The sequence below is a fragment of the Ceratotherium simum genome, chromosome 22 (assembly GCF_057802395.1).
Source record: "Ceratotherium simum simum isolate JZ-2026a chromosome 22, ASM5780239v1, whole genome shotgun sequence".
NCBI classification, from domain to species: domain Eukaryota; kingdom Metazoa; phylum Chordata; class Mammalia; order Perissodactyla; family Rhinocerotidae; genus Ceratotherium; species Ceratotherium simum.
The window spans coordinates 32548935-32573417 of record NC_141921.1 but is presented as its reverse complement, the minus strand read 5'-3'; the positions used below and the strand labels follow the sequence as shown (position 1 = coordinate 32573417).

Below are 24483 nucleotides of genomic sequence, written 5' to 3'. Positions count from 1 at the left end.
GTCAAGGCCGGTGGTTCAGACTGTAGGGCGTGAATGGGTGAGGCTGGGGGCCTGGCTTTGTTGGATGATGGCATGCCACCACCACCTACCGTGAGCTCAGGAAACATGGAATAGATGAAGATGGAAAAGACCCCGTGGGGAGGTGGCTGATTCATAACTCTGAGCTGTTTTGGCCCACGTCACTTCTGACACCAAATGTGTGGGTTTTTCCCACACCAATAACCCATTCTCCAAATCTCCAGACGCCAACTAGGTGTCCTACAATTCAATTCAATTGTGACACTAACGACCCAGAGTTAGTGTCAGATTCCACAGGCTTAAGGGCTCAGTCAAACAAGACTGCCCTTGCTTATGACACCAGTCAAAAGTCCCAGGTTACCACCTGGACCTCTGACCAACCGGCTATAAATCAAGGGTTCTCACACTCCCTCCTCAGATTCCATAATTTGCTAGAACAGCTCACAAAACTCAAGGAGACATTTTCCTTACATTTACTGGTTTATTATAAAGAATGTTCTAAAGCAGACAAATGAACAGCCAAATGAAGACATACATAAGGGCAAGGAATGGGGGCAGGTATGGAGCTTCCGTGTCTTCTGGGTGCACCACCCTCCCAGCGCCTCCATGTGTCCACAAACCTGGAAGCCTTCCAAGCCCGTTGTTCAGGGGTTTTTAATGGAGGTTTCAATTTAGACACGATTGATTAAATTATTGACCACTGGTGATTAACTCCATCTCCAGCCCCCTCCACTGCCCAGAGGTCAGGGGTGGGACTGAGAGTCCCAACTCTCTAATCAGGTTTTGTTCTTTCTGGTGACCAGCACCCATTCTAACCCATCTAAGGACCCCCAGTCACCATCATCTCATTAGCATAAAAAGACACTCATCACTCTGGAGATTCCAAGAGTTTTAGGAGCTGTGTGTCAGAAACCAGGGACAAAGACCAAATATTTATTTTTTATTATGTCACAACATCCTTTAGCGAGGTTCCCCCCGCTTTCTCGCACCTGTGTGGTACTTGAGGTTTCATTGGGATTAAGTGGGAAGAGAACAATGAAAGGTCTCAGGGACCTCCATCCCCGCTGCCCCACCCCTGGGACCTGCCCTGTCCACAGTCCTCCTAGGTAGGACCCTAATGGAGAAACCAGCCGAGCCTGGACTCTGGGATGTGGGAGCAAGGAAAAGAGAGCCGAGCAAACGAGGGCGTTGAGGATCCGGTCTTCAGGAAGGCTGCTTGAGGGTGCTGCCCTGGGGACTCTATCCAGGGAGACTGGCCAAACAGAAACTGTCCATATGCAGCACAGCAGGAACGACTTTCTGCTCCCCCGCTGGCTTGTCACCAAATCAAGCTGGCAGCATCTTCAGCCCCATGATACACTGCGTCTGAGTTGCTTCTTAGAGTGCACACCCACTCCCCACCAACAGGGGGCGCCCACACCATGCTCCATCAGGGCCAACAGGCGGGATAGATGCTTCTCAGGGAAGAATTTATGACAAATTGCTGTGTACCACTCCCCCTCCCACCCTTCCCGTGGAGAAAATTTTACTCTCTGGACAATGGGGCCGAGAAGCCACCTCCATTAACCCAACCCCTCACTGATTTGCTTACTCGTTACTTTGGCAATTCTCAAGTGTTTATTGAGAACTTAGGCATGGTTCGCCTCTGGGCTCTGGGCTCCACGTGCCCCTTGGCATCGCCCAGGGGCAGTGTGGCAGAGCTCTGAACCAGGACCCAGGGACTCTGGTTCCTGTCTTGACTCTGCCATTTACCCTCGGGTTCTCAACTGCCATATCTGTAAAAATGGGTTCAGTGGTACCATCCCACTTGGTCTGATGAGCACTGAGATATGAGAATGCTTCGTAACATTTTAAGTGTAGTGCCCATGTGATTTATTGTCATTTTTACGTCCTCTGCCTACCTCCCTGTGTTGGGGTGATGATCAAGCGAAGGAGAAGGGAAGCTGCTTCTCCCTTGGGTGAAGATTAAGGACATATACAAGCATGTTTAAGGCTCTTCTGGTTTTAAGTGCGTGGATACTGCGCTCTCTGATTTCTTTGAAATTTGTGACATTTTTCATTAACACATGAAAGAAGCCACGTCTCTCCTCTGAGATTCCAAGTATGAGAGTGGGAGGGTGGGCTACGATCCAGCCTTTTTCTTCACCACATCATCAAGAGAAAAGCAAAGCAAAGGAGAATCAAATTCTGAGAGGTAATAAAAATCCTAGTGGCAACTGCAGGGGCCCTCAAACATGATCTTTCAGCCTTCTTGTTTTACAGAAGGAAACCGAGGCCCAGAGTGAGGACAGAATCACTCAAGATCACACAGCAAGCGTGTGTCTTCAAGCCCAGGAGCGTCTGCCTCCAAGACCTGTACAATTCCCCACACTCATTCCCAGCCGGGGCACAGTGAGTTCCCTCCCCCCCAGCACCTGGCCTGACTGCACCACGTGGTCTGGAACATGAGCCCCTGGGGATGTACGTTACCCTCCACGCCTTGACGCATGTGTAGGGGGTGGATGTGGGAGTGACTCATTTTATCCATAAGTTCAGAAGTCATTTCAGAAATCAGAGGTGAGTGTCATCTCCTCGTGTTGGGAGTATTTATTTTCTCCTTTATAATTCTCAGGATTTTCCAAAATTTTACAACAAACACCTATAACTTTATAAACCCCACCCCCTCCAAATCTTATTTTAAAACAGAAGGAGATTGGAGGGCGATGAAATGCCCAGTCTGTACTGAGATCCATTAACAAGGTCAACCAGTGTCTGTCATGCCAGGCAGGGGCCCTGAGCTGGAAGAATTCCTGAAGGTCACCCAACTCTCCAGCCTGGCGTCCACAGCTGCCTAGGCAGCCTCGCCCCTTCCTCTCACCATGCCTTGCTCCTGAAATATCCTCCTCCCATTACTGTCGCCACATTGGACTCAGTTTTCAGAGTCCAATACCAATTCTGCTAGTTCCGTGAAGGTGTTTTAAAGCCCACCTTCCCGACCTGGGACGAACATCTGTCTCCCTCCTCTGACCACTACTGGCACTTTACGAGGACCTGTTTTACAATCCTATCCTCTGCCTTGTCCTGGAGTCATTTGCACCCAGGTCCACCTCTCTTACTGCGCTGAGGCCTCCTTGAGGGTGGGCCTGTATATTACTTATCTCTGTGCTCCCAATGCCATCCTCAGCCTGGCACATGCTAGACTTCAAATGAATGTTTGTTGAACTTAAGTGAACCGAAAATATAGTATCCTAAAAAGAGATATTGCGATAAATCACATCATGGCAGGGCTCATCCACCTTGGCACATTGACATTTGGGGTCAGATAATTCTGTGTGGTGGGGAGCTGTGGTGTTTAGCACCATGCCTGGCCTCTACCTACTAGATGCCAGTAGACAACCCCAGTTGTGACAGCCTAAAATTTGGACACTGCCAAATGTCCCCTGTGGGACAAAATTGCCTCCTGTTGAGATCCACTGGTATATGGTATGTGGTTTATAAGGGATTTTCATAAACAACTCCGAGGAGTAGAATTCCCATTTGAAAGATGAGAAAGGCAAGGCTCATGGAGGGTTTAGAGTTGAAACTGAGTCTTGCACGTAGGTCTCCTAATCCAAGTCCTGGAGGTCTCTCGGGACCCCAGCAAGGTCTTTGCTTCTCTACTTTGGAGTGTCCACTCCACCCCTACCCCTGTGTCCCGGGTTCCACCCTGTCCCCTTCCCCCCTGTTGTGCCCCCGTGGCCTGTGCCAGGCTGTCACCCACTGGTTGACCCTACTGGTCCGTGCAGACTAGACCTCAGGCTGCGCCCGAATGCGCTCATCACATCTGCAGCCCCTTCGGCTCCTCCCCGTGCTTGAACACGCTGATGGTGACCTGGCCCGTCTCGGAGCCATACTTGTTCTTGACGAAGACACCATAGCGCCCGCTGTCCTCACTGTTGACCTTCTCGATGGTGATGGTGACCTCCAACCCCTTCACCTCCATGTGGTAGCGGTCAAGGAAGGTGACAGGCTTGTCATTCTTCAGCCAAGAGATTTCAGGGGTGGGGTCTCCTGAGATGACGCAGGTCAGGCACAGAGTCTGAGAAGACAGGAAGGGAACACTCAGTCTCCCCTCCTTGTAACACACCTCGGCATTCACCTTCGCTGCCCCACACAGCTCCCCGTACAAGTTGCTCCTTGTGATAAATTCATTATGTGTGTTTTATCGTAACCCATAAAGGGATAACATTAAAGGGAGAGACATTTTATTTTAACCCCACATCCTCCATCCTCAACTTTTCTATGGGAATACTTATTAGTTAGAATTTCCGACCATTATTTCTCTAGCAGTTATCTGCCCCAGAATGGCCTGAATTTTGCTTTATTGATTTTTGTCATATATATAAGTCATTATGATTTTACCATGAAAATAAAGCTATATTGCTTTAATATAAAGATTTATGAATTGAGTTAGAAAATTCTTGAACAAGCTCTAATGCAGAGCACTATAGTGTAATGGTGAAACACTCAGAGTCTGGGTGTGAACCTCAGCTCTGCCCCTTCAAGCTGTGTGACCTTAGGTAAGTCCCTTAACCTCTCTGGGCCTCAGTTTCCTCAATTATAAAGTGTTACTAGTAATATTATGCCATTTCATGTGGTTACCTTGATGGTCAAACAAGCTAAAGTATGTACACATATGGAATAATGTCTGGCACAAAGTAAGCACCATAAAAACGTTGGCTATCTTTTTCTAGAAGACTAGACTTGCATAATTTCAGCCCTGGAAGGGCTTTTAGGAATCATCTAGTCCAACTATTGTGAAAACTAAGTTCACGGACAGAAGTCTATGATGCCCCCAGTGTCCTAGGGAGGAGGCGTAGAGCTGGGGCGGGCACCTCATGGGCCTGACACCAGGCTCCGTGTCTGTCCTTCATACTAGATGCGACCAGTGAGGTGTGGTCACTTGGTCACTTGGCAGATCCAGCCCCTTTGGCTCTGGAATCCATGGTGCTACATTGTTTTCACAATCTTTGACGGACACACTATAGACCACAGCACGGGACTGCCGGCCGTGGTCTGGGGATGGTCGGTACCTTATCTTCCATGATTGTGGCCACATCTGGCAGGCCCCTCACCACTTTGGCACGATCTGGAAGGGAAAAACGAGACCCCCAGTGATGAATGTTTTCCTGCAGGTTGCTTCCCAGAAGCAGGTTTCCACAGAGTTGAGGTTTATTTTTAAGCAATGCTTCTTTTTTCTATTTTCATCATTTTGGGTGGAAATCTTTAAATTTGTATTACATCTTTCCTTGACTTCATAAACAGAAGACAGGGGACATAATGTGCTTCTGTCATTGACTTGAGATCATTGTCATGATTGGTGGTACCTGGAGGTGACAGTGAGGGAACTGGAAAAGAAGGTAAATAAAACTGCTCTGAGCCTTAACTTGGCAAAATGCACACAGCAGGTGTGATGAACCAGCTAAGGCAGCGAGCTAGGAGGGGACAGGAAAAGTGGGATGGAGCTGTTGGGACATTGACTCTGGTCAAGGGGACCTGGTGGCCATTGTGGGTGGGCAGGAAGAGAATGTGGTTGTAAACCACTAAGAAATCAGAAAGCCAATACATTGCTTATGCTTCACTCAAGGCTGTGGGAACAGAAGGAGTGGGTAGCACGGACCCTGGACCGTGGATCAGGGAAGTGCAAAGACCTCAAAGTAGCTTGTCTGTCCAGTGGACATAAGGGGAGCAGGACCCTGAATGTGGGGGCGGGGGAGGGTAGCCCCAGAGATGGAGGCTGCTGTGGCCAGGAATGGTCACAAGCCCTTCACAGCTGGGTGAAATGATCCACTTCCCTTGACTCTTGATTCCACCAGCCCCAGCAACCAAATATGGTGAATTCGGCTTCCCTCTCTTAGGGTCCTGGAAGGGGAGTCCTGTCCAGGGACACAGCACCCCAAATGGGAGGGGGTGCTCTAGCTGGGGAAGTGACTAGACTGGTGGTGTGGTGGCTTGAGAGAGCCTCCCTGAGTCGGCGCTCCTCTGGCAGGGCACAGGCTGAGGCGGTTCTCTGGGCCGTGCTCTTCCCACCAAGGTGGCCACTCTGCAAAAGTTTCTCACGCACGGCCTTAGACCCCCGATTGCTCCTTCCAGATTACAGTTATGAACGCTGAGGCCTGCACTTCCTGCCAAGTGGGGACACTCGGGGACCAGACGCCATGTAGGGTGAATTCTCCCTCCCACAAATGGCCCCAAGCTGGTGGCATTTCGTTTCTCTCTCTGTTTCTCATAGGCGTTCAGTTTCCTTCCTTGTTGTCAGGGGTTGCTTTGCTCTGCTGCCAGAAGTCTCCCTCGTGGAAATTCCCACTTCTGCCCTGCCGGGTCAGTGAGACCGGAAAGCCAGATCCTGGAACTGGATGGTTTGGAACCGGCCGGGGGAGACCCGATGCAGCTCGAGCGCGTGGACTTGGGGTGGCGCTCGGTGCTCAGAGCCCGAGCCTCCTCCCTCTGGCCTTGGGGCTGTGTCCGGGATTAGATGAGGCCCTGGTCCCCGACAGCCAGAACCAGCTCCAGCTTTCAAGTGGGACCCTCCCCACACGTCACCGGGAAAGGCCGGCCTCATCCCCGTCTGTCCCCTGCCGTCTGGTCCCACCCACGGTCTCAGTATCCACCGACTCCTTATCTCTCTATCCTCGCACTGCCACTGCCCAGGTCTCCCTGGCAGCCCCGTGACAGCCCAGAGCCACGCAGAGCCCCCGGGGAACTGGGACCCAGCAGCCTGCCGGGAGGTGTGAGCTCCTGAGAAGCCACCTCAAACTCGGAAACGAGAACAAGAGAAATATTGGTGGACTTACTCTTCTCGATGATGGCCAAGGCTCTGAAAAACAGAAAGGAGAATACGGCTCAGGGTTCCACTTGTTAAAGGGCGGTCCTGCCCTGGTAGGGGTGGGCAGGTGACAAGGGACAGGTGGAGCTGGCCAGGGCTCCCAGGAAGGGGTCCTGTGCACAGCTCACGCCACGCCCCGGAGGGGCCTGTGATTCCCACCAAGAAACGCAGAGGGGACTTACTTCAGTCTCTGGTGCTCGGCCATGGCGTCTTCAAAAGCTGCGAGAAGGAAAGGGGAGGAGAGGGGCTTAGCGGACTGTCCCTCCGCTCTCTCCTCCCGTTCCAGTCTTCTCTTGGGGCAATGCCAGGATTGGGTGGGGAGAGGGGAGTCCCCCCAAAAGACCACGGGGTTTTCTAAACAGGTTCACCGTGGACGGGCGGGTGGACGGCTCACCTTGCCCTGAGAGATCGGTTGAGAGCTGCCGGGCTTCCTTCCCGGCAGCTATCTCCAGGGTGTATTTGCCCTTGTCTGAGTCCTTGGGGTCCAGGATGTGGAGCCAGATCTCATCCAGAGTGGTGCCAGCCCTCAGCCGGTCACCACTCTCCAGGCGTTTCTCTCTGAGCGCAAAGAAATGATTAACACGGCTCAGCTGATCAGTGCTGCCAGGGACAGGCTTGCTGGCTGCCGGTTTACACGCACCCCCAGCCCCAAACTCCTCTCTTGGGGTTTTGTTTCCAGATTTGTGGGGTGAAGGTAGTGACCATCCATGAGACATTCGGTAAGTATCTACTCACTCGTCCACTCATCATCATTCAACCATCCATTCGTCCAGTCTCGTGGCACACTGACTGTGTCCAGTGCCGCGCCTGTATTTGCGACGTGTCCTGCAGGCTGAGACTCTGAGGCACTCGAGGGGCAGCAGCCACCACCTCCTCCACCCTCGGGAGTCACTTCCTCACCTCTTCATTCTCCTTATCTTAAACCCTCCCAGGGTTTCTTCCCACAATCACTCTCCTCTAGCCCTTAGAAACCATATAAGCTCCTTCCCTTCTTTACTTAAATTTCATTCCTGGAGACACCCAGCCCCTGTCCCCAGTATTGTGCTGCAGAAGTGACACCTCTGGGCTTAGTCACAGGGCTCAGAAACTCTGGCTAGAGAAGGAGCCCACTGTCCTGGAATTCAGCTTGGCTCTCAATCACGTGACAAACTTGACCACGTCAGCTAGCCTTCTCCACAGAATGGGTGCAGCAATGTCTGTTCCACAAGGCTGAGGCATGCAGATGAGAAGAAGCACTGGGAAAATTCTGCTCTCAAACTATCTGGGGTCACTTAGTTCCCAGCTAAGTCTCTGATACCTTATCTATTCTGCCTTCAAGCCCTGGCCCTCAGTTAGCTGTCAGCCCCACAGGTTCCTCTGCCTGCACCTCTCCCCTCAGCCTGGCAGCCTGAGTTTGCTAAGGCTGCAAAGACCCACAGGCGCACCATGACCCACCTGACCATCTGGTTCTCCCTTGTTCCTGCATCCTTCCCTCCCCCAGTTTCTAGATGCTACTCTAAGACAGTGATCCTTCTGTGGCCATGGACATTCTGGAAAAATGGTCCTACCACAGGGTTCCCACCTTCCCTGGGGAAACGCTACCAGCTGTTCCCTATCCCTGACTCCCTCTGTGGACAGCAGGACTGGGGGAGACCCTGTCTCTGCCGACTCCTTGGGACTGGGCTCTGGGGCAGGGGCCGAGCCCCCTTCAGCCTGGCGAGGGCTCCAGGGTAAGGCCAACCTACTTGTGGAACCAGGTGGTTTTCATGTACTCCACGTTGTAGTACTTGACCTTGCTGAAGATCCGGATCCCCTCCTCAGTCCCCTGGATCTCCAGTGGGGTCGCAGAGAGGGCTGGGGAGGCAAAGGATTAGAGTGGGTCTGCCCCAGGGCCCTTTGTGCAGCTTATTTTGGGGCCAGCCAGCTCGCCCTTGCTCTGGGGGTGCGGTGGGGAAAAGGCAGTGTTGTGAGGAGGCAGGAGCTTCTCCCCAGTGTTTGAGGTTGGAAACTAAACCCACCCTGGGAGCCAAGGCTGGTTGGAGGTCCCCTGGAGGCTATTTGGCGTCAGGGCAGGGTTGGGCAAAGAGAGGGGCTTGCTTACCACCGATCCTGCCCAACTCAGTGAAGATGGCGTCCAGGGCTGGAGGGAGACAGAGAGACTGGTCAGCTGATGTAGGGCTCCCCTATGGATGCGCCAGGATGGGACGTCCTTGGAAAAAGCTGGTGGAGCCCATGAGCAGCTCTCGGGGCACAGGGAGCTCTGCAGGATGACTCCCATGGCCTGGGGGTGCAGGGGATCTGGGGTACTCAGTGATTGATGGGGCAGGGGGGTACCATGGAGGACAAATGGGCTGACTTGACAATTTTCTTGCAGGCTGAGCCAACCAGCCCACTGTGTGGCAAGGAGTGAACTCAGGCTTTAGGTCTCGAAGCCTGGGCTCGCTGTGGTATACTGCAGTGAATACGGGCATCAGCGCCACACAGACCAGGCCCTGCCACTGACTAGCTGTGCAGCCTTGGGCAGGACACGTAACCTGTCTGTGCCGCAGTTGCCCCAAGTGACATAGGGACCCCATAAATTTTACCCCACAGGTCGTATCACAGTCTCCTGGTTCAGTGTGATCTCCCCACGGCCCTCCCGGCCTGTCTCTAACACCGCCAGCTCCTACCTTCACCTGTGAGGTCCAGTATGGTGTCGTCCTCCCCTCGATTGTCAGAAACCATCGCTCTATAAATTCCCTTGTCCTCTTTGGCCAGCTGGAAAGAAAGATGAGGGAAGGCGGTGTCAGCATGGGTTCCAGAAGGAGCCATGGACAGAAGAGCAGCCTGGGCTCCAGGCCTGCCCCTCAACTCTCTGTGTGATCTCAGCTAAGACCCTTCTCCTGCCTGGGCCTCAGTTTACCCATCTGGAATGAGTGATCTCTAAGGCTCCTTCCAGCTCCAGGGCCCTTTGATTCCAAGCTCAGCTTGTCTGGGCCTAGAGATGGGGTGGGGTGGGGGGAGTTGAGGGCAGAAACAGATGCCCCACGTTTGGATTCACAGGCAGCTGCTCGGAGCAGAGCATAGTAAGCCCTCCTTGCAGAGCTTGTCAGAGCCTGGCACGCCCTCCACTGAGCTGCCCTGCTCCCTGGGGGACCCTGGATGGAGGGACCCCTCTGCACTTCTCCAGGAGGAAGTGTGGTTTTTTTCACCCAGGACAAGGGGGTCCTTTCTGGTACATGCTTGTCAACCCCAAATAAGGGTGAACCAACACTGAGCAAAGCCAGAACTTAGGTTGTGCTTTTAAAGCAAGGGCCAGAGGTCAGAAGTGACCTCTTACTCCACAGCACCTCCTGCAGGACCTGGGGGGGTACTCTCTGCCTCCCCGCCCCCGCCCGGTCCTCTACATGGTGTGCTTCGAGGCAGGATCCAAGGCAGAGGCATCTCTTAACCTGGGGATCAAAGGGCTGAACCCCAACAGTCCTCTCCTACATCCCCTCCCTAGTCCCTAAGTGAGGGCTCCAAGTCCCCGCCAAACCCCGGGGAGGGTGATGGGACTGCCTTCTGATCCCACCCTCCAGTCTGGTGTCTTGGTACTTAAACCCCTGAGCCTCAGTTTACTCATCTGTAAAATAGTGGCATAATCCTTCCCTGGCTACATGCTCTAGTTGCTGTGAGGATCAAGGGAGGTAACTCTTTGGAAGCCAGAAAATTCTGCACCAGCGGGACAGATGGTTATAACAAGACCCAGTGGCTACTTAGCAGCTACTTGATGCCAGGCCCTGTGCCAGGAGCTTGCACCGTGGTGACAAAGGCCAGCTTGACATCGTTCTGGCCAGGATCTGGAAGACCCTAAAATCATTATTTCCTTCCTAGTCAGCAAACTTGTGTTTGCTCCAGTCCTCCCTGGCACCCAGGGAGGCCACAGAAATCAGCAGCAGGGCAGAAATACATGGAATGTTTGAGAACAAGCCTTGCGTTTCTCTCTTGACCAGGACACATCCCTCCGAAGGCCACGGGGAGGAGGTGGGTGGGAGGACTGAGCCCCAGGCCTGCTTTGCTCTACCCAGACCTGCCTCACATGGAGCCAGCCTTCCCGTCCTGAATCCTAGAGTGTGGGGGGGACGGAATCTTGGAGAGCGCATCCCTTCCAACCCGTTCATGTTACAGATGAAGCCGAGGTCACAGAGGGGCAGTGACTAGCTCAGGGCTGCACAGTCCGTGGCAGGGCCGGGACTGGAGTCAAGCAAAAGGAAATATCAGTAATAGTGACCCTGTCTTTATGTAAAATTTGGTATTGTTTTCCTCTTGGTCTTTTTTTTGCATCAATTTTGATTTTTTTAAAATATTGCATGAAATCTTATTTATCTTGATTACGAGTTTTCATGAACCCCCTTAAATTTTGAGCCCGAGATGAGTGCCTCACTTGCCTCACCCTAGTCCCAGCCTGCTCCTGACTCCCAGCCCAGTGCTCCTGGCATGGCCGGGAGGGTGTGAGCCCTGGAGCCGGGGCTGCACTCACCTCTTCGATGCGGAGAAGCCCTTCCCCAGTTTCTGGGTCGTACTGACCGTTTGGCGTCTCTCTCTTCTGGAAGAACCACTGGAAGTGGGTTTCCTTCCTGGTGTTGGTCGCCTGAGGAAGGTGGGGAATGAGGAGACTCCATTAGGCTTTCTCTTTTTAAGTGAAAACTCAGCTCATCAGGACTTTTTTTACAAACATGACCCCCCCACCCCCCTCCAACACACACACATTCTTAGGCTAAGTCTCAGCCAACTCTTTCCTCACACCATATCTCCTCTGCTGCCTTCTGGACTCTGGACTTTTGCTAATGGTGTTCCCTCTGCCTCTTGGTCCCCTCTCTACTCTATTTTTCCTTGTAAACTCCTATGCATCTTAAAGACTCAAGTTAGACGTCACCTTAGACGTCACCTCCTCCAGGAAGCCTTCCTTGAAGCCCCCCCAGAGCACCCCTCATCGTGATTAATCAATTTCCTGCACATGTGTTGATCACAGCAGGAGGTATGCTATTTTCCAATGATCCTGCTTCAGACTGTGGGCTCCTAGAGGCCTAAGGAGACCACTTCTTCATCCTCATATGCCCAGTGCCTGGCAGAGTGTCTGGCGCATAGTAGGGGCTTTGAGTTTGCTGAATGGATATGCTTCCCCCACCCTGCCCTTCCCCAGTTATCTGAAGAGGCTGCAGGGAGCTGAGAAGGAGCACCAGCTTTGGAGTCAGACAGGCCCCAGGCTCTACCTCTTACCGCGTGGTCTTGAGCTATCTCCCCACGCGTTTCCTCATCCGTGAAGTGGGGGAATATTGCCCATCTCACAGATGATTGCGAGGCAGATGAAAGAAAGCAATGCTCTGAAGCACCGAGCACAGTGTCTGGCAAGGCTACTAATAGACACCAGGGAACCCCCCTCCACATACAGACCCATCACTTGCTCCCAAATCCCCCGGCCCCACAGAACCCCTTCCCGGAGCAGCTGGGAGATTCAACGCTGACCCAACTCACACTGATTCCGCTCCCTGGGGAAGGCGAGGGGAGGCTTTGTTTAACAGTTAAGCGCAGTTAAATGCAGTCTCCCTGGGGCTGCTTCCCAGGTATGGGGTCAGCCAAGCTCAGAGCATGGAATTTGGGGGAATGGGGCAAGGACAGCCACCGGGCTTGGGGACAAGCCACAGGTCTGGCCCTCTGGGCCTGGGGGCAGGGCTGGAGGCGGGGGCGGGGACTCGCCTTGCACGTCAGCAGCACTTGGCAGTCCTCCGTGACCTTCCACTGCAAGGGCTCCTCGAAATAGGGACCTGCGAGCGCGAAAGAAACACGCCCACCGGTCAGAGCGCCAGGCTCACCCAGGCGCCACCTGGTGGCGAGACAGGGGAAGCCAGCTGGGCAGGGGGCCCTGGCTTCTCCGATTCTGCCCCCACCAGGGCGGGCACAGAGGTGAGGCAGGGGACATGCCTTGGGCGCCACATCTAAGGAGGTGCTCACTCTCAGGTCGGGCAAGGGTTGTTTTGTTCTGGCGCCGGGACAGACCTGGACTGAATTGCAGTGGCTGTCCCTCGGGGGTCCAGCCAGGCTGAGGGCTCTATGAACCCACTAGTCCAGCAGCTGCCCAGCACCGACCACTGGCCTGGGGGCCCAGGCTTTTGAACTTCCCCCCCACAGCTCTTACCCTGTTTTCTCTTCCAGTCCCTTCTCTTAGCATCTGCCTTCCTCAGAAGTTTGTCAAAATCTGTGAACACACAAGGAAGAGCCGGCCTGAGCCAGGAGGAGTGCCGGTGCAGAGAGGGCCATCAGGACAGAAGACCCCAGGGCTGAGAGCTGGGGCCAGTGCCTGGGGCAGGGCGGGCAGGGCGGGGCTGGGCTGACCGTCGTCCACCAGTGCCAGCGTGATCTGGTTTTTGGCTTTTCCATCTTGGAGCTGAGCAGTATATGACCCTTTGTCATCCTCAGACAAGTTCTGGATGATCACTTCCACCAAGCCCTTCTCTCGGTCAAAATTGATTTTGCGATTCTGGAAAGAACAAACCCCAAGAGTGTTTTTTTTTATCCTTTTCCCCTCCCCAGGAATTTGTGTTGTGGGGCACACATCAGGGCATCGTCGGGCTTGGGGGATGATATGTCAGAGTTAGAAGCCTTCAGAGACTGCGGAGGGGGCCCTGGATAACCCTCTGCTGCTTATAGACTGCAGCTCTCCCACACCCAGCCCTGAGAACATCCCCGGGGCCTGGCAGGCACAGGAAAGTCTTGGGTGCTTGAATTAATTGCAATTAATAACATGCCCTCAACCCCTACTGTGTCACATTTTTTCTTATTTTCTACTTCTTTTGCAATTTAATAGAAAAAAATCCCCATAAAAGTATAAAGGATAATATAAAAAACACCTGTGTACCTGGTTCCCAGAATTACTGTTCATTTACGTTTTGTCATATTCTAACAGTTTTTAAAAGTTTTATTTTCCACATTTAGGACCTTATTCCCTCTGGCTTTATTTGCATGTATTATCTGAGGGAGCTGTCTAATTTTATTTTATTTTTCTACGAGGGCAACTGATAGTCTCAGTGCTGTGTACTAGAGTCTAGACTTGGTAACACTTCCTCTACCATGAGTCAAGGACGCTTAATCTTTATGCAGAACTTTCAAATCTATTTTCTCATTTGCTCCTCCTGATTCTGGGCAATCAGCCCCACTATACAGATGCAGAAACTGAGGCACAGAGAGGTGAAGAGACCCAACCAAGGGCACACAACCCACGGCGGATGGTTATGAGTCTTCTGACATCCAGCCCCAAGCTCTTTCTCCTCTGTCAGGACAGCATCCCTCTCTACAACACATATTTTCGATGGCCACTGTGCCATCTGGAGATGAGATTCACAAATAATGTGGTCTCATGACTGAATCTCTCATGAGATTGAAATTGCCGTGTTTGTAAGCAAAAACAGTTGAGTATGGACAACTCCTATGGTCCAATCTAAGACAACCTATCTACACATGATTTTTTAAAAAAGCAACATCATACCACAACTGTAACATGAAGAAGAAATAAAAGTAATATATATTTCAGTCGTAGATGCTCAGACACCGTCTCACTCATGCTGTTCTGATTTATAACGGATTGGTTTGAATTTGAGAGAAGAAAAGCAAAAAGATCAAAAGCTCTTCTGTACAAGAGGAACAGGAAAATGAATGAAAGCACAGAGGTAAACTGTCTACTAGAATAGAAACTCTCTATTCAGTGTATATTAAAACTGTGCAAAAATACTTTACATCTAAAACAGAGTTAGGGTCTAGGTTTGGATAATTATAGGCATGAATGTAGGTTTTTCATTTTAAGAACGTCTGGCAGGAAATTCAAAAGCTGTGGGGGGTGGCGTGGGAAATTCTTTGATTGTGGGAGTGTCCCTCGCACTGGTGAGCGTCTAGCGTGCCTGCCCCCCGCACCCCGCGCTAAAAGCCGGGTGTGCCCACCGCGACCCCATCACTGTGACAGCCAAAGCATGTGGCCGTTTCTGAGATGTCCGCTAGGGGGCGGTGCCGGCCTGTGAGAACCGCTGCCCCCAGAGGCCACGGCCCGGGCAGGAGAACCTCAGGAACTCTGAGCCCCCAGTTACCGGTGAGCTGAAGATCTCCTTGTTGTTGAAGATTAGATGCAGCTCAGCGGCCGGAGATAACTTTTCCACTTCCAGCCAAAGCCGCACCTCCCCTTGCTCGAGGATGTCCACGTTCCAGCCGGAGATCAGCTTGATGACTGGGCGGCAGAGGACGGCAGGGGGTGGGCGGGGCACCCCGGGGCACCCTCCTCCCCGCCCCACCGGGAGCACACCGCCGGCATTTGACGTGCAAAGTGCTTGAGAGTCTCAAGGAGACTCTGGAGCGGGGGTCCGAGGAGGGTTTTCCGCATTCGGTCCCTCTAGATTGAATTCACCTCAGGGAAGCTTTTCCTCTTCCCACGCTTTGAGGCCGTGTACCCCCAACCCCTCATCCCGGAGGACTTTCAAAAACACGAATGTCTGGGCTCCGGCCCCAGAGTTGATTTGTCTGGGGTGTGGCCTGGGCTCTCGGGATTTTGAAAAGCTTCCAGGGGGTTCCAATGTGCACCCAAGTTTGTGCCCCTGCTCCAGGGACTGTGCGCCACTAGCCCGTGGAGGGAAGCGGAGGCTTAGACGACCCAAAATCCAAGAAGAAACCGTCCGCTCTGCCCTGCCTTGCACGCCCTTTCCGTCCTGCTGGCTGTCCTTTTCCCTTTCACGGACTGCTGACTCCCTGAGTCTCTGACCCTGCGGCCCCATGAGGCCCCATCCTCTGGCCCGGGGCCGGTTTCTGGCTCTCCACCTGACTCAGCTCTGCTCAGGACACCCCGGGGGGAGCTGCGGCCTGGACAGCTTACCTGGGTTTCTGATCTCATGGCTCAACTTCTTCAGCTTGTTCAGCTCTGGACAGGGAGGAACAAGAAAGAAACCAAAGAGGATGAAATACTCCGGCCAGTGGAGTCCATGCTGGGGGAAAGTCCGAGACACTTCCCCCTCAGCTTGGGGTCACTTGGCTACCCAGGGGTTGATGATGAGCCCTGTGGGGCACCAAGGGGGCTGCGGGGCTGCTGCAGGCCATCCTGAGATCAAGTGCTACCTCCTCAGAGAAGCACCTACTATGTGCCAGGCTCTGCATTCTCACTCATCCTCACACAACACTATGGGGTGAGCATCACTGTCCACCTCCACTGTACTTCAGGCCCACTGGCTCCTGAGCCCCGTTAACCACTGTAACATGCTGTTCTAGTACCTGAGGGTCTGGCCCCTGCACTGAGCCCTTCAGTCCACAAATCTCCACGGCAGTTCTGCAGAGCGCTGCCTCATTTGCTAACTGCTTCTTTGTGTTAGGTTTGTCTCTCTTGCTAAGCTGAACCCTGGGCCTACATGAGAGTCTGGTACACAGTAGGCGTTCAATAAATATATGTTGCGTGGATGAACGGGCAGGGGCAGAGCTCATGCCTCATTTCCCTTGTAAGTCCCAGAGTCCTTAGTATGATAAGTCTGACTCAGGGCAAGCATCCAGTCAAAACAAACAAAAAAAACCCTCTTACTTTTGTGGGTGGCTTTAGTTTGCACAGAATCATCTGATTGTATCTGCATAACAACATGGTTTCAGTTGGGGCAGCCAGGGATTATAATCCCCCTTTACAGATGAGGAATCTGAGGCCCAGAGAGGTGACGTGACTTGCCCAAGGGCAAACAGCCAACGAATTGTGGAACTAATATTGGAACCCAGGCCTCTCTGGCTTCTGCTTCTTAACAAAATCAAAGGGCCTGGTGTGCAATCAGCAGGGAAGACAATGCACTGCCCCTTGGTTGCTATGGAGACAGCAGAGCGTGGGTCTTGTCAGTCATCAGCACTGGTTTCAGTTCGGCTTACATCATCAAACATGGATGACCCTTTAGACATGGCATCCACTCTCTGGTTTGCCACAGTCCCCACTGCTCCCTATTGTCATCTTCATTCCTCAGACCAATTGCCATTGCAATTTATCATTACACTTGCACTGTTGTTTTTCGTAGGCTACGGAGGGAAATGAAATAATTCTGGTACCTTTGCTTTTATCAAAGTAGAAAAAAGAGAGACAAGAAAGAATGTGAACTCCATCAGGCAGGGCTTTTTGCCTGTTGAGTTCCCAGATGTAACCCCCAGGGCCGAGGACAGTATCTGGCAAATGGTAGGTGCTCAATAGATCTTTATTCATTGACTGACTGATTGAAGGGGTGGGTGAGGGCAGACTTCTCTGGAAATTGCTGCTTTACTCAGTTTCGTTATTTCCTGCTCGCCTCTGGGGGCATTTGTGTTTGGGACTCTCGATCTGGGCCTGTGTCTCTGGGGAGGTGGCAGTGGAGCAGGGGCAGTACCTTCCTCGGTCAGCGTGTGGCTCGCTGAGATGTCTTCGTCAGCATCAGTGACCACCACCGAGTAGGTGCCTAAGTCCTCGAGGCCAGGGTCTTTCAGGATGACCTTGGACCTGGCAGAGAGGGGAGCAGAGGCTCTGAGAGGGGCCTTGTGCATGGAGGCCTGGGAGCTGAGAGTCTTGGTTGGCTCTGCAGGCCTTGCACCCCATCCAGACCCGGCCGAGCTGGGGAGCAGGGGGGGCTGCCTCCTTATACTCCCTCAGGGTCCCCTGCCCAGGGCAGCTCTGGCACCTTCAGTGGCCCCCGTTAGCTAGGCTCTGGCACAAGGTCTCCTTACTGGACGCACTGCCCTGTCTCTCCTCCCAGGGCTCAAGCCATTGCTTTCTCTCCTGCTGGACGAGCTGCTGGGGATGGAGGGCGAGACCTGAGGGCGTTTGACAGCAGCCCTTGTGGTCATCTGGTTCCAACCCCTTACAGACGAGGACGCTGAGCCCAGAGAACTTGCGAGAGCAAGTCACCGGCACCCAGGCTAGAAACCAAGTCCTGAGTGTCTCCTCGGAGGAGCCGACGCAGAGGACACGCAGTTCCCTCCAGAAAAACGACCTCCAAGTGAATGCGCCATTTTAGCTCCTTAAATGCGCTCTCCCTTCCCCCCTCCTAGGGTGGCAGTCAGCGTCCTTCCTGAGAGACAGGCAGCCCCTCTCAAGCCCATTGTCTGTGAGTCCTGCCAGCTGGTCTCCCCCACGCGTCTCTGCCAGTTCATCTGACGACATCCGGGACCTGTGGGCCAGTCCCGCTGCCCCCTCTGCCCTCACTTACTTGTTTACTCCCTCCTCGACCTTGACCCTCTGGGGGTCCGGCGGGCCCTTATAGTCCTTGGACCACTGGAACTCTGAGGAGTCGGGGGCCTCGGGGGCTTCGAAAGCCAAGTAGATGAAGCCCTCTTCATCCACACCGACCTCGATCTCCCGGGCATCTGAGGGCAGGATCCAACGGAGGGTACCAGGTGTTTATAAATAACAAACCAGGTCGTGCCCCTCCCCTGCTCAAACCTCCCAGTGGCTGCCCATTGCATCTGAATAAAACAACAAACCCCAGACTCCTTGCTGTGGTCTCCAAGGCCTTGCATAATCCAGCTCCTTCTCAGCTCACATGTCACCTCTTCAGAGAGGCCCTCCATGACCACCCTGGCTTGAGTAACCCCCACCCCTCCATATCACCCTGTTGCATTTCCTTTGTAGCACTTGTCATATCTTAAATCATTTTCTTCATGTAAGTGTTTACTTGTTCACTGTCATCCACTCGCCCCTCCCCGACACTAGCGCAAGGCCCTTGCCTTCTCATCCACTGCTGTATCCCCAGCGCAATGTGGGCATCACCAAATATTTGCTGAATGAATGAATGAATGATTAAAAGAATGGAAACAGAACGTGCTTTATAGTTAGGAGAGAGGAGTGATTCTGTCATGTACTAACTGTGTCACCTGGTCATTTCACCTCTCTGAGCTACAATAAAATCAGTTCTGAAGTGGGGACAAGGGGCCGGCCCCGTGGCGTAGCGATTAACTTCACTCGCTCCGCTGCTGGCGGCCCGGGGTTCGGATCCCGGGTGCGCAGTGACGCACCGCTTGTCAGGCCATGCTGTGGTGGCGTCCCACATAAAGTGGAGGCAGATGGGCACGGATGTGAGCCCAGGCCCAGTCTTCCTCAGCAAAAAGAGGAGGATTGGCATGGATGTTAGCTCAGGGCTGATCTTCCTCACCAAAAAAATAAATAAATAAATAAAGTGGGGACAATGATGGCCCCCTCAAGGCTTGTCGGGAAGGCCAGCCAGGGCAGTGTAAGGACCCAGCACAGCATCCAGCATGTGTGGTAGGAGGGGATCTCAGGAGTCGTGACTGCAAGACACGCAAAGCCATGTGTAGTATCTGAAATGGAGTTGGGTGTTGTTTTAAATATCTGTGAAGAGTTGTGGGAGTTTATGAATGTGGCTTGTGAAAGAATGGAAGATCCCATCAAATCATAAAGAAAAGACGTTCATATGTTGAGATCTCACAGAAATCAACGGGAGTGGGGGATGTGGAGAGAAACAGGCAGGCAGGCAGGAAGAGCTGGGGGGAGCGTGGCCGGGCGGTGGGAGGAGGGCCTGGCAGGTCCCATCTGCATGCTTCTCTGACCCCGCCCCGAGCTCCACCCGTCCTCAATGGTACAGCCCAGCAGCCGAGTGCTGGCACCCTCTGCCTGCCCCTACCTGGCTTGTCCTCCAGGAGTATGGGGTCCGTGGGCATGGACGGTTGCCCCAGACCAGCTGAATTCACAGCCTGTACCTGGAACACGTAAGTCTTCCCCGGCTGCAGGTCAGAAATCTGGGGGAGGAGGGATGGGGGTAAGAGTGAGCACTGAGGACAGCAAAGACTCACCCTTCTTGCAACCCTGGCCGTGGGGTGTGGGGAACCGCTTCTGTGGAACCCCAGAGGGCACAGGCTGCCCTGTGGGGGGACAGGCTAGGAGCACATCGCTCCCCCGAGCTCCAGGTTTTAGCGGGCCTCTCCATTGGGATTATCTCCCCTGCCTGTGGCCCCTGGAACTCCACCTGCTCGGAGCTTAACTCATCATCAGCCGCCCAACAAGAGACCCTCTCCCTTCCTGGGCCCTGTGTCTCCTCCGTCCGTCACCCCGGAGAGAAGCCTGGGGATCAGCTTCAGCATCTTTTCCTCGAGCCCTGCACCTCCAATCACCAAGTTCTACCCATTTATTTCCCCAACGTTTCTTGAATGTGGCTGCTCCCCTCCACGTCCTGGCCCACAGCCTTGGCTGAAGCTTTCTTTCTCTTCACCTGGATTAGTCCAGCAGTTTCCTAAATGGCGTCTCTGCCTCTAGACCCTTCTTCCCCAGTCTATCGTTCCCTCTGCCAGTCTTTCCAAGATGCCAATCTGATTGCGCTTAAACCTTTCAGTGGCCTTCAGGGTGAAGTTCAAATTCTGAGGTTTAGACCTAAAGACCTAAAGTCTTCCGAATCCGGCCTTAGCTTTCTGTGGTCTTACTGCTCTATATGCCCCCCACTCCGTGACTCCCTCGGGGTCCCCACTTCACGTCGTTTCACGCCTCCCTGCCTCTGCCCTTGCTGAGCCCTCTGCCTGGAACGCCCTCTCCTCCTTCTCATGCTTCACCACTCAGCTCGGGCAGATGCAAAGATTCCAGGAAGGGTCTCTGACCTTCCTCCTTGGAGCTCCCAGAGTCCCTTGGACCCCCCTCAATTGTATAATACACAGTATTGTAATTGCCTGTTACCCAAGGATTGTGACTTATTTAGCTTTTTACGTCCAGGATCTGGTTCCAGATCTGGCACTAAGTAGGTGTCAGGGAGTGTTGAATGAATGACTGAGTGAATGCCGGCCAACCATCCACACGCGGAAATGGTGCCAAGTCACAGAGGCCCCACCCCGCTCTGGCCTGGGCCAAACTACGTGGGGAACAGAGGGACCATCCATCCTGTGTGGCTCTCATGGGCCAGCTGTCCAGCACTGGCCGACTCTACTGCAGGGAGCCTGATCTCAGGGAAGCGGAAATTGCAGAATCTCAGAGTACTCCACTGGCCGGGCCTTCTTGTCCTCCCTGAGTCTGTCTTAGGTGGCCTTAGGGTTATTTTTTCAAAATGGAAGTATTTTTATTTTTTCTGATTATAAAAGAAATATACACTTGTTGGGGAAATATTAAAGCAACAGAGAAAAAATAAAACAAAAGATTATAACTCCCCTGGCAGTCCCACCTACAGATGCCCAGAATTAACAATTTTGTAAAATTCCATTTAGACTTTGAAATACATGTAAACCATGTAGAAACACGACATGTGCCATATTCTGTTTGTCAGTATCTTATTCTTTCCTGTTGTTTTGGTCTTCTTCAGCCTGCCGTCTTTTCTCTTGGTGCTAACTAATAGAATGCTAACACGTGGACTTGAAAACTGAACACGGTCCTGAGGTGAGAGACACCTGAGGAAAATGAGCTGGAGAAAATATTCCCTCTTTCCCTAGAGCTACAGAAAGCAAAATTTAATCCACATCACGGAACTGTTCTTACAAATATTCCTTAAACAAAGGAGGCCCGTGAGACATGCTGGCTTCAGAGACGATGCCACAGTTTGTGCAAGTGGCCCCAGTGAACTGGAAGTCTCTGATTCTGATTGATTGTCTGAGTTGGTAATTTGTGTTGGCTAAGAGTGCTTCAGTTGACACATTTGTTTTCTGACATGTACAAATATTTGTGAGTTGTCTGTGTTATGTCAGGAGAGGATTTTGTGTTCTCCTTTCTCCTATATGTGTGGAAGTTAAAACCACCACCACCAATGATTCTGCTCGTTTTCTTATTTGTCCACAGAGTTTAGAGTTTGTTTCTCATTTAAATTAAGAAACATATATCTGCATATATGTTTGTTGATATATAATAGGTATGCTGTGATATACATATATTATATGTTATCTTCGTATAAATACGCTACACTGTAGCCTGCTTTTTTTCCTTAGCCACATAGGATGGATATATTTCCATGCCAATGCATACATGTCGGTCTTCCTCCTTCTTTATGCTATTGCCCCTCCTGAAACCACCGTAGTCTTTACACCACCTGGCACAGTTTCCACTTCAAGGATACACTACGATTTATTTAAGCAAACTCCCTACTGATGGATATTGAACTTGTTGTTAACTTCTGTCTTTATAAACGCTGATAGTGTGAGCGCTATTGTCCTTAGGTCTTTGCATGCTTGCCTAATTATTTCTCTACAGTTCAATCCTAGAAGCAGAATTCCTGGCTCAAAGGATATGCATATCCAAATGCTGATATACCTCGCCAATTATAAGTGAGTTTTTAGGAAGAAGTCTGCCCAGCACGGAGCAAGTTAAGACTACTAGCCAGCCAGACCTACTACCAACTCACTGTGTGACCCTGGGTAAGTCACTCTGCCTCTCTGGTCCTTTGCTGCCATTAAGTGAGGGCAGTGATCTCTGAGGGTCGTTCCAGTCCTGAGGTTCTGTAGTCCTGCCATGTCCAGTGGCAGGGAAGGCTCTGGGAGGGTGAGAGGACAAAGGTGGCAGGGACTCACCCTCAGGTGGGTGCCAGAGACAGGGTCTGGGGTGACTGGCTTCCATTCCTCAGAGCCTTCCTCTTGGACACTGATGCGGTAGCCTGTGACAGGCCCAGCCCCTGTGTACAGTGGGGGCTCCCACTTCAGCATCAGGGAGGTGGCCCGCACCTCGAACGCCTGCACGTCATGCGGGGGGCCTGTGGGAGATGGGGTAGAGAAGGAGTTGGGCAGCTAGGCAACCAGCCCGACACACCAAATGGCCAGCCAGACAGCTGGGCAGCAAGCTGGGGGGTCAGTCAGCAAGCTTGTCCATCTTCCAGTCACAACCAGGCCTGGAAGCGCCTGCTCTGGATAGTGGACACCTGGCCGGCCTTGGCTTTGGGACAAAGCTTGGTCTGGGCCTGAGATAGGGTGAACTCTTTAGCATGTGCTCAGCATCACTTCCTCCCGAAGCATCCCTGATCCTCCCCTCCTCATCCCAGGCAGCATTAATCCTGCTAATGTTTTGCTGGTTCAGTGTGTAGTGTAGGGGCTGCGGGTGTGATCTCCAGAGCCAGATCACCAGGTTCATGTCCCAGCTCCACCCTTTCAGGCCATGGGCTCTCTGGGCAAGTTACTTAGCCTCCATGTTCCTGTCTCCTCATCTGTAAAATGGGGATAATAAAAGTTCTTATAATATAGTACTGTTGTGAGCATTAATGACATAATTTATAGAAAGTGTCTGTACATATTAAGTACCCAATAAATATTAGTTGTTTATAATTGTTGTTGTCCAAAGCATCACACATAGAAATTATCTGCCATTCAGGTAATGGTTTTGTGTAGAAAATGGAACTGAACTGAACAGAACAGTGGAAGGTTGTGATCCTTCCTTCCTAGAAGGGAGGTGAGGGGCTCATTTGTGAGAAAGCTGATGTGGTTTTGGGAGCAGCGTGCAGGGTGACTGACCCTCTTTGTCCAGGACTGGGACGTGGGACTTTCAGTAGTAAGACCAGGAAAGTCTCAGGCAAACTGAGATGAGTGGTCACCCTAGCAGTGTGCCTTTGGGGTTTGAGATTGGTCTGTGGCCAGAATCAGAGCTCAGATGGTGTGTCGAGCTAAGGGGTAGTTTGTGCTGAGGGTACAGGGCCAGTCGATGGCCAAGGTCAGGGTCCTCTAAGGCAGGGATAAGACTGTCTGTGTCAGAGATTACAGGGTCAGTTGGTGGAAGGGGCCAGGGGTCTGGTGTCCAGGACCAACAGAGCAAGCTTGCATGTACAGAGAGGCTGGCGGCCTTCATCTCATTAGTTAGATTTGGGGAGGGAGGGGAGGTGAGGGCAGGTGCTGGACTTCGGCACCTCCAGGCCACTCACCTGGCTGGGGCATTGTCCACTCTTTGCACTCAAACAGGCTGCTGGGTGCCGACATCTCGCCAACGCCTGCCCAGTTTACTGCCCGGGCACGGAACTCATAGAAGTGGCCTTCCTGAAGGTTACTGACCTTGAAGGGCAGAAACAAGATGGTGAAGGCAGAGGCTGGGGAGGGAGGGGAGAGAGGTGCAGCCGCAGGAGGAGAGGGTCAGAGCAGGAAGTCTATGGGGGCTTTCATCAACAAGATTGGTCAAGTAGGTCTGCACTTGAAAATTAGCTGGATTGTCAAGGCAAGGGAACCTGGGGCCTCTCTCAGCCTCAGAACCTCCAACAGTGACCTCCGGTCTCCACCTGCACAAATCAGGACACCGGGCTGGAGGCCACATTCCAGACTTACCTTGCAGACCCGGCTGGGGACAGGCTGCTGGTTGACCGGGTGCCAGTCCAGCTCCTCCGAGTCGTGCTGGTCCAGGAAGTAGCCCAGGATCTTGCCACCTCCACGACGCTTGGGGGGTTTCCATCCAATGACCATTTCATTTTTCCCACAGGTCAGGAGGATGAAATCATATGGGGCGGAGGGTACAGCTATGGGGAGGCAAGGAGGTGAGGGCGGATGCTCCCTAGGGGTGGCCAGATTGGGCAGTGGGGCCTGAGGGAGCCAATAAGCCTCCCCCACTGGGTGCCACTATGCTCGGAGGGTTCTGCGCCAGTGGCATCTGCTGGTAACCCTGACTGTGCCCCGGGGAGGGAACTGGGCCTCAGACCTGGTCAGGCTTCACCACATGGCCTCAGACCATTGTTTATTCCTTCCCAAAGGAAAGGGCCATCAGGGTC

General features: G+C 52.7%; 1 protein-coding gene across 1 annotated transcript in view; it reads right to left on the bottom strand.

The window, feature by feature from the left end:
- Window positions 1–3722: 3722 nt before the first annotated feature.
- MYOM3 (myomesin 3) overlaps window positions 3723–24483 on the bottom strand; it is a 45679-nt gene continuing 24918 nt past the window's right edge. The window contains exons 17-36 of the mRNA XM_004426120.3: window positions 24047–24234; window positions 23653–23779; window positions 22319–22497; window positions 19468–19582; window positions 18037–18193; window positions 17221–17330; window positions 15714–15758; window positions 14938–15074; window positions 13196–13340; window positions 12999–13058; window positions 12560–12627; window positions 11343–11453; window positions 9511–9598; window positions 8943–8981; window positions 8587–8695; window positions 7257–7420; window positions 7045–7081; window positions 6831–6853; window positions 5070–5125; window positions 3723–4075 (exon numbers count right to left, since the gene is read on the bottom strand). Of these exons, the coding sequence (XP_004426177.2) occupies window positions 3815–4075; window positions 5070–5125; window positions 6831–6853; window positions 7045–7081; window positions 7257–7420; window positions 8587–8695; window positions 8943–8981; window positions 9511–9598; window positions 11343–11453; window positions 12560–12627; window positions 12999–13058; window positions 13196–13340; window positions 14938–15074; window positions 15714–15758; window positions 17221–17330; window positions 18037–18193; window positions 19468–19582; window positions 22319–22497; window positions 23653–23779; window positions 24047–24234 (2219 nt within the window). The 3' untranslated portion in view covers window positions 3723–3814. The remainder of the gene's footprint in view (window positions 4076–5069; window positions 5126–6830; window positions 6854–7044; window positions 7082–7256; window positions 7421–8586; window positions 8696–8942; window positions 8982–9510; window positions 9599–11342; window positions 11454–12559; window positions 12628–12998; window positions 13059–13195; window positions 13341–14937; window positions 15075–15713; window positions 15759–17220; window positions 17331–18036; window positions 18194–19467; window positions 19583–22318; window positions 22498–23652; window positions 23780–24046; window positions 24235–24483) is intronic.